At 39.1% G+C, this 9,844-nt stretch overlaps 1 protein-coding gene across 3 annotated transcripts in view; it reads left to right on the forward strand.

The window, feature by feature from the left end:
- The window catches only part of UACA (uveal autoantigen with coiled-coil domains and ankyrin repeats), a 68,861-nt gene extending 59,435 nt beyond the window's left edge, over positions 1 to 9,426 (forward strand). For all 3 annotated transcript variants that reach the window (XM_065559126.1, XM_065559127.1, XM_065559128.1), the window contains exons 16-19: positions 343 to 3,054; positions 4,196 to 4,348; positions 6,554 to 6,619; positions 7,368 to 9,426. In XM_065559126.1, the coding sequence (XP_065415198.1) occupies positions 343 to 3,054; positions 4,196 to 4,348; positions 6,554 to 6,619; positions 7,368 to 7,439 (3,003 nt within the window). In that variant the 3' untranslated portion in view covers positions 7,440 to 9,426. The remainder of the gene's footprint in view (positions 1 to 342; positions 3,055 to 4,195; positions 4,349 to 6,553; positions 6,620 to 7,367) is intronic.
- Positions 9,427 to 9,844: the final 418 nt, after the last annotated feature.

A 9,844-nucleotide genomic window follows, 5' to 3' on the forward strand; every position in this document is an offset into this window, starting at 1 on the left:
GCATACATTCAGTACACTTACATTTATTTTATACTCTAACAGCTTCAGATCATTATGCTTCTAGATGTTTGAATGATGGCTACAAGGAAAGTTGCATAGTTTCTCTGTAATACTGATAGTTTTGCTTATGTAAGCCAAAATATATTTTGGACTCCTGGTCTAAATTACCTGCATTAATTTTTCCTGCTCACAAATTATAAACGGCTTGTAAATCTGAAATATACAATGAAGGTAAAGCTTATATGTTTTAGATGAGCATAGTTAAAGAAGTAATGTATGGAGTAAATTGAACAAATTTCTGTTTTTAAGCATGTATCTATTTCTGTGCCAACTAATCTGCAGACCAAGTCTATGCTGAGACCACTGGAACTGTCATTATCTAACCAATCTTCCAGTTCCGAGAATGAAATTCTAAAGAGAGAGCTAGACAACATGAGACTCTCTTATGGCACAGCAAAAGAAGAAATAAGCAAACTTCAGAAAGAGTTGTCTCACAAGGTAGCTGAATGCAAAGCTTTGGCATCAGAGTGTGAAAGAACCAAGGAGGAATCTGACGGACAGATAAAGCAATTGGAAGATGCTTTAAAAGATGTGCAGAAGAGAATGTTTGACTCAGAAGGCAAAGTAAAGCAAATGCAAACCCACTTTCTTGTGCTGAAAGATCACCTGACTAACGAAGCAGCTATGGGAAGCAATAAGTTAACAGAAGATCTAAAGGATCAGTTGAAAGACATGAAAGCAAAATATGAAGGAGCTTCTGCAGAAGTAGGCAAGCTACGGAACCAAATCAAGCAAAATGAATTGTTAGTTGCGGAATTTAAGAGAGATGAGGGGAGGCTGGTGGAGGAAAACAAAAGGTTGCAGAAGGAACTCGGTATGTTAGAGATGGAGCGAGAGAAGAGTGGGAGAAATGTCTTGGAGGTACAAGGGCAGCTAAAAGAAATGGCAGCAAAGTTAGTCCTCTCTGTACCTGTTGAGAAATTTGAAAATATGAAGAGTTTATTATCAACTGAAGTGAATGAGAAAGCAAAGAAATTAGTAGAGATGGAAAGAGAGTATGACAAACTGCAGGCAGAGCTTCGGCTCTTAAAGAGGGAATTTGAGAGTCAGAAAGCTAAATTTTCTCAGTACGTGAGGCCAGAGGAACACGAACAAATGAGGGGCAGATTTGAGAGAAAAACCGAAGAACTGGAAAAAACGATTTCTGAATTGTCGAAGAATCAGACCTTGCAGAAGGAAGTGGAAAGGGTTCACATGGACAACAAGCTGCTTAAGCAGCAAATACACACTTTAAAAACGGAGATTAAAAGCCAATATGTGCCTTTAACACTGAATGAAGAAATGAAAAAAACAAGTGATCTGACTATTGGGGGTCTGACCAAAAAACTTGCTGAAGTAACACAAAAGTGCAATGAAAACAAAGCAGAAGCTGAGAAGTTGATGATAGAAAAGACCAGTTTAAGTGAGACCGTCGGTCACTTCCAGGCTGTGTACCTGTCTCCAGAAAAGCACGAAAAAGAAGTGGCAGCCGTAAAATCCAGCGTTGTGGAACTTAAAAGGCAGCTTGCTGAGCTTCATCAAAAATATGATGCTGAACAAGCAAAAGTCTCCACACTAGTGTCTGAAAACACAACGCTGAGGGACACTCTGAATGATCAGTATGTACCTGCCATAACCCACGAGGAGATTAAAACCGTCCTGAACAGCACATTGGAAAAGACTAATAGAGAGTTGTCAGATCTGAAGGAAAAAACTGAAGACATAAAGCGAGAATTTATGAGAGTAAATGAAGAGAATGGAACTTTGAAAAAGAAGCTGAGACTTCTACAGAACCACATACAAACAGAGTATGTAAGTGTAACAGAACATGAGAGTAAGGTGTCTACCTTAAATAAAAGCCTGCAAGAGTTACAGGCCAACAGCACTGAGACATTGGCTAAATATAAGAGAGGCCAAGAGGAAATCGTACAGTTACATGCAGAAATTGAAGCCCAGAAGAAGGAACTTGACACAATTCAAGAATGCATTAAGTTCAAATATGCCCCAGTTGCCTGCTTTGAAGAGAGAGAGAAAAACTTTGAAGCCACGGTGAAAGAACTAAAAAAGCAGTTGCTAGAACAGACACAGAGATGCAGAGAATGGGAGGAGGAGACACAGAAATACAAACAGGAAAATGAGAAGTTAAAGAATGGGGTTTTGTCTATCGAAAACGACTTGCAACAAAATTACATTCTTGCTGAGAAATCGCATGAAATGGAAAAAATGTTCACCAGCAAAATGGAAGAACTGAATAAGCAATTGAGAGAATTACTGCAAAAATACACCGAGATAAAACATGAAAAAGACAAGCTACAAGAAGAGAGTGCTAAACAGATTTCCGAGGCCCTTGCTGTGCAAACTCGCATGCAGGGTCACTATGTTCCAGTGGAACAGTTTGAAGCCTTGAAGAGAACGCTTGGCCACACGATAGAGGACCTAAAAGAAGACCTCAATAGTAAGAAGGCATGTTATGACCGAGAACTAGAAAAAGTAAGAGAACTGCAGCGGGAATTGGCTGATCTACATAACTCCTCAATATCTTTGGCTGAACACACACAGATGAAAGAAGAATTTGAAAAAGAAATTGTAGCAGTCAAAACTAGCTTGAAAAAGGAGGCGGAAGAAAACCAAGCAAAAAGTAAGGAAATCTCTCAACTCCAGTCTGAGATTCAAAGTACTAAACAAGCTTTAACTGAACTGGAGAGCAAAGAAGTAGTTGATATGTCGGAGTATAAATCCATGAAAAGTGCCTTAGAGGCCCAGGTTGCTAGCATATCTGGAAACTTGGCCAGCTTGAATAGAAAATATGAGGAAATGTGTGACGAGGCTTTGCAAGCCAAAAAAGAAGAGCTTTCTGCAAAAGATGAAAAAGAATTGTTGCAGTCAAGAAGCTTCAGCATTGAACAAGAAATTAAGGACCATAAAGAGAGATGTGATAAATCTTTGACAACAATTACTGATTTGCAAAAAAGAATACAGGAATCTGCAAAGCAAGTGGAAGCAAAAGATAACAAGGTAGGTGGAAAGTGTCAAATATCTAACAGTATTAACTGCCTCTATTTAGATCCAAAGGGCCAAATTTTCAAATGTAGTGACTTAAACAGACTCTCACTTACATGCCTAGATGTAAGCATCTGAATTTGGGCCAAATTCGCAAAGCTGAGGACCTATGTGAAGTGCTATCTAATCCCCCAAAAACTTTGCCGTTTTTTGTAAATAAAGTGTGGCGATTCATAACACAGAACTATTCAAATTTCTGTTTTACCAGGATTTTCAGGTTTTAAATGCATCTTATTCAAATTCAAAATATTCATACTACATCCACTAGCAGACTTTTTTTTTTCAGATTATTAAAAAAAATAAAGTAATACTCGGCTTCCTTTGTGTGTTGCCTTGTCATTTTGACACGGCTACTTGCCAGTTTAACACCAAATGATATTGGGAAGTCAATGTAAGAGAGAAGATTTAAAGCATCTGAATATGTGATGAGAGAGACTTGCAATTTTCTTAATGCTATTTATTAAAGATTCCAAATTGTGCCTGCACCATTTTTAATGAAGGAATTTTAGTTTTAAAACAGGAAGCATTATTGTTATACTAGGATTAAGGAGCACAGCATTATAACTTTATCCTACAGTATGTTTCAGAATTAATGTTATATGCCCTTTATACCGTCCAAAGAACTAGGTTTTCACGTCTAGTAGTAGTGGCTAATTCTGTAGTTAATGTGTACGGTGTGCACTCTTCCTCTGAAGAATTGAATACCTTTACGGCCGAATTTCCTAAGGGTAGTCTCACTAGTGGGCATTCATTGCACCTGCAAAAAAAAAAGATAAGGTTGATGCCCTGCTTTGAAATCTGGGCCTTATCTTCAGTGTGCGAATTAGCTAAGTGGCTGGTTGACCTATGGGCCATGTCTTACAGATTTCTGAATCCTAAGAAGCCAAGAGCAAAATAACCGTATCTGATATATTTTCAAAGCATCTTTTTCTCTTACAAACCTTTTCTAGTAAACCTAGATTGATGGGCTACATTGAGAAGTCAATATTAGGATCCCCTCATACACTTGTTAACCTTTAGTTGACCTTGCAAACTAATATTCTCTATTAACATGTTCAGAAAATGAAAGATTATAATCTTTGTATTTCTCTTAAAGATAACAGAGCTGCTTAATGATGTAGAGCGACTAAAGCAGGCTCTTAATGGCCTGTCTCAGCTTACATACACCTGTGGGGTTCCCTCAAAGAGGCAGAACCAACAAGTTGAAATGCTCCAGCACCAGGTGAAAACCCTGCAGCAGCAGCTGGCTGTAAGTACCTTGCTCCAGAGCTCAGTCATAAGGCGTGTTACTATTTTTGTCAGAAGTTGTGGAATAAGCTTTAATATATGTGGTTTACGAGCAGGGAAATGCGATGGGCAGGAAGCTAGGATCATCTGAGGAAAAGAATGGCCTTGTTTAATGTGATTTGGAAAAAGGGGTAAACAGTGAGGTGGCAAAATTTGCAGATGATGCAAAACTTCTCAATATAGTCAAGTCCCAGGCAGACTGCGAAAAGCTACAAAAGGATCTCTCAAAACTGGGTGACTGGGCAACAAAATGGCAGATGAAATTCAATGTTGATAAATGCAAAGTAATGCACATTGGAAAACATAATCCCAACTATGCATATAAAATGATGGGGTCTAAATTAGCTGTTACCACTCAAGAAAGAGATCTTGAGTCATTGTGGATAGTTCTGAAAACATCCACTCAATGTGCAGCTGCAGTCAAAAAAGAACAAAGTTGGGGATAGATAATAAAGACAGAAAATATCATATTGCCTCTATGTAAATCCATGTGGTCACCCCATCTCAAAAAAGATATATTGGAATTGGAAAAGATTCAGAAAAGGGCAACAAAAATGATAAGAGGTATGGAACGGCTGCTATGTGAGAAGAGATTAATAAGACTGGGACTTTTCAGCTTGGAAAAAAGACAACTAAGGGGGGATACGATAGAGGTCTATAAAATTATGACTGGTGTGGAGAAAGTAAATAAGGAAGTGTTTACTCCTTCTCATAACACACAAACTAGGGGTCACCAAATTCAATTAATAGTCAGCAGGTTTAAAACAGAAGGAAGTATTTTTTCACACAACGCACAGTCATGCCAAAGGATCTTGTGGGGGCCAAGACTATAACAGGGTTCAAAAAAGAACTAGATAAATTCATGGAGGTTAGGTCCATCAATGGCTATTAGCCAGGATGGGCAGGGATGGTGTCCCTAGTCTCTGTTTGCCGGAAGCTGGGAATGGGCGACAGGGGATGGATCACTCGATGATTACCTGTTCTGTTCATTCCCTCTGGGGCACCTGGTATTGGCCCCTGTCGGAAGACAGGATACTGGGCTAGATGGACCTTTGGTCTCACCCAGTACAGCCTTTCTTATGTGCTTTCTTTATGATTGAATATTTTGGAGGTTTCCACTTGCCCCAGCTTACTTGCCTCCATGAGGAGGTAGCAGTGTCTTTTGGAAAAGCCTGTCCAAATGAAGTGTTCTCTTACTGCAGTATTAATCCAAAATCATTGACTAAGTCCTGTGTGCAGGTGCTGCAGTAATATTGCCTACTACACATACCAGCAGTGTATCCTATGCAGTATAACACAAAGGAAGGTGGTCTCTGTCCCAAGGGATTAACAATCTCAGGCTTGTGAGAAGCTAGGAGGTTTGAGCTAACCTGCTAGAAAGAGCAGTGGGGCCACAATGGCAAAGGTGGTGGGTTGGGCTAGTGGCCTGAGTATGCAAGCGGGAGGGTTGGGCTGGATTGTACTCAAGTGGCTAGCACAAGCTTCTGTCTGTGCTGGTATTTTTAGCACACTAATTCTGGTGGAGTTACTGCATGTCTACCTGTGCTGGGAGGTGTCCTCCCAGCTGCCGTGTCCAAGCCTGCAAACACTTATTCCAATGTGCTACTTACTGTTGTGAGTTGTCCTGTAAATAGCCTCATTGGAGTTCATGGTAGTAAGTGCCAGGGCTTTACTATAAATATACATAAAGGTGTCTTTGTTCATGTGTGTAGTAGCACTGTTGACTTCAGTGGAACTACTCCTGAGCGCAAAGTTACACATATGTGTAAATCTACAGAGAATTGGGTCACATTCCTGGTAGTGTGTGTAGCATTGCCACTTAGTGTGATAAAGTGAGTTTAAATTGGGACTTTGGGTTAGGGGCTTCTGAACAGAAGTCAAATTCTATTCTTGTCCAAGTAGATTGGGAGTGGTAACCTCTGGGCTGACGTGGAGAATGAGTATCTTGTAGATAGCCCTGTTTGAAGGCAAAACACTTCAGGCTGATGCTAAAGCGGAAAGGCTCTATTTTTCGGTTAGGATTTTGTAAACACTAACCTTGACATTCTAAACTCACGTGACCCTTAAACAAGTGAAGTCAAACAAACAAAACTGTAATTATATGAAGAATTGATGTTGAAAATATTGACATTCTTCTCTCCTCCTTCCCCTGGCCTTCTACATACAGGATGCTGATAGACAGCACCAAGAAGTAATTTCAATTTATCGGACGCATCTTCTTAGTGCTGTGCAGGTATGTTAGCTGAAGTTACTCTTTTTAGAAAATTCTCTTTCAAAGTAAATGTGTGTGAATGAGTAATATCTGTCAGTGCTTCCTGTATGCACATTAAAATATTTGAAAAGGCTTTTTGCGGTGCCTGGTGTTTCTCCAGAAGGAAACTGAGAAGCAAAAGAGCACCACAGCATGTTAAATTTTGTGTTTGCCTTCATCTGCTTGTCTTTTTTTTTTATGGACATCTAGACAACATACAGTGGTGACCCACTTTAAGGGGGATAATACAGTGCTGTCAATACATGTCCCTATCCCAAATAGTGCAGTGGAGGAGTTGCATGAGTGTTGGGAACTTTCAACTCTCCTGTTCCTTTTGAATAGGGAATATGAATTTATGCAAAGACCAGTAACATTTCCCCACAATTACTGGCTGCAGCAAGTTACAATAACATGGCTCAGCTGGCTGAGTATGGTAGAGAATGGAGGAGGCTGCCCGGCAGTCTAGAAGATATGAACAGCAACCTCTAAATCAAAACAGTGATTTCAAACAGGAAACTTGCCACTGTGCTGCAAAGTTGGAAATTAACTCTGCTTACACAAAGTCATTAATAAGGTTCATTAAATTCAGTTTTACCAATGAGATGGTGATTGACCATGCATTCATTTTGGGAGGGTATTTGTTTTAATTTTAGTCATGAATAATGCAGTCTGGTTTTTTAAAAATCCTGTTTGTTTTGTTTTCCCCTTCCACCCCCCCCACCACTTCCAGGGCCACATGGATGAAGATGTTCAAGCTGCCTTACTCCAGATCATTCGAATGAGACAGGGGCTTGTTTGTTAATATGCTTAATGCTGGTTCTATAGCATGGCTGCTGCATCCCATAGGAGTGCTGTGATTACAGTTGTATTAACCTTCATGACCTTTATCTCATTATGGCGTGGTAACTGTAAAAAGAATGCACTCCCCCCCGCCCCCCAATAATTATTCCAAGTATGCAAAACATTAGGAGGCTGAAGTCATTTACCCCTTGTAAAATAGAACAATAGGACAACTCCTTTAGCTCATATTAGACATTTCAAATATGTGGATTATAAATTGTGTAGAATTTATTTTACAATTGGTGTACAAGCTGGCAGTCAAAATGATGACATAGTAGTTACATTCTGTTAATGTCGGATTGACCATTTTAGAACAAATAAATAAACCCATATCCAACACCTCCAAATTGATCCTATTGTTAATTCCCAAAGGGTGAATGACAATGAGCTTAAACTAAAGTGACTGTAGCTGAAATACTGTAACCGTTGGGTTTTTTTTTAATGGTTAAAAAGTGTGCTTTTTGTGATCATATTAAGTTGATCAGCAGATTGACAGTAGCTCAACTACAGAACAAGATGGATAGTGTCAAGGTATACATTGTAGCTTGGCTGGCCAGGTTACATTCTTTTATTTAAGTAATTTAAGATTTAGTGCCTTAGCATTTTACTAGAGGTACAAATCAGTTTTTTCCATCAGACACTAACTTTTATGCTTTTTTACAAGATCTATTTTTTCATGAATGCTTTGTAACACTGATTGCAATAGGCTGAGAAACAGCAGGACTGGAGTAGATCATGAATGTAGAACAGCATTTCGGTCTCAAATGCAATAGTCCAATTTTTATTCTTATGTACTTTTACAAACTTCATTATGCATAAAATGGACCTGGATTGTTTGAGTAACACACTTCATAAAGTTGTACATTATCTAGTTTAAGTGTCAGATGTTCAACCATTTTCCAGCAAAAGCTTAAGAGGTTTTTCTGGTTTTTTAACACTGTAAATTATGTACTATAATCAATTTTTGATTATTTATGGGGAAAGATGCAAATAGTAAGATTCATAGAAAGCGAAATCTAATTTGAAATTCACATGTTAAACAAAACAGAGCTTCATATTTTTTTTTAAGTGGAAGTGCAATAATGCCAAAGAATGAAATATCTACAGTTTTATGGAAGGAAATACAAAAATTGGGAATATTTCAAGGAAAATGGCAGTGAAACAAGAGTCTAACCACAAAGTTATTGTTTTTTTAGTGTCTCAGAATAAGCAGAGTAGCGTCTGACCCTGTAAATGCTACTTATGGGGTATAATGCTTCTTGCTGCCAGGAACAGTCCCACTAGCTCTGTGCTACGCTCAGTACCAAGCATTACACCTGTCAGTCAGCATTTGCCCATAATTAGCAAATAAGAGGCTGTCATCCTGGCACTGATGCAGGGCAAGACCGGACAGAACAGAATTCAGCCTCTCTATTCCTGTGACTAGACTTTCAGGGTTGTACAGTAAATGCTGTAAGTGCTTGCTCTAACTACGGTTATGTTAACTGGGTTTAAAATACAACCCCCCAAACTGTACCTGGCAGCTGTTAAGCTTCCTGTTTTCCAACAGAGTTTAGTCTCTCTGCCCTTGAGTGTGGGCTCCTGCTGTATCACTGAAATGGCAGTCCCCAAACATAGAAAAGAGGATGTTGATGCAGGCACTTCTAAAACAAACTGTTGTGAAAATGCATGTTTAATATATTTAGCTGTAGTGTGACAATTGATCACTCTTGTTTTCCTTCAATTTCCTAGAGGAGTCCCATGAGATGAGAGTTCACCAAGTATTCTTTAGTTTTTAGAAATTCTTTTCTAATTGCATTACTTGAAGCTCTGGTTGGAGAGAAATTTGACTGTTTTGATATACTAATACTGGCCTATTTTAGTATTGTATTTTTTCCGTACCGGGGGAAGTTTTATGTATTTTTTTTCTCTTGTATTACATATCAATAAAGTGTTTTATCTTACTGTAACAGTCCACTGGTAAATGGTAAAGCAGTATAGTACCTTGTGGCTTATTGGCAAAATAGTCTATGGGAAAGAGAATATTAGTCTTAATTTTGACTAGAAAAGAGTGTGTGTGTATTGCCAAGGCACATACTGGGATTACCAACTTTTCCACCTCCAAAACTGAGCGGTTCAGTTTGTCTCCAGTCAATCCTGGACTACTGATGCTACAGCCAACAAAAGTGTCAGCTGTGAGATTGCTGCCTCGCTTCTTGTGGGAAACTGAACAGCCTTCACGTGTTCACTTCTGAGCGCTGCCAAAATGGCTGGATTGGAGCTGGTGACCTGGAGGTCTAACAATATCTAGCCCCAAATATTAGCTTCATATTAGTTTCCATAATGGTTCAGGCCAAGTCCATGAAGGAAACGAGTACAGGAGGGAGT

Source organism: Chrysemys picta, chromosome 10 (genome assembly GCF_011386835.1).
Source record: "Chrysemys picta bellii isolate R12L10 chromosome 10, ASM1138683v2, whole genome shotgun sequence".
NCBI classification, from domain to species: Eukaryota; Metazoa; Chordata; order Testudines; family Emydidae; genus Chrysemys; species Chrysemys picta.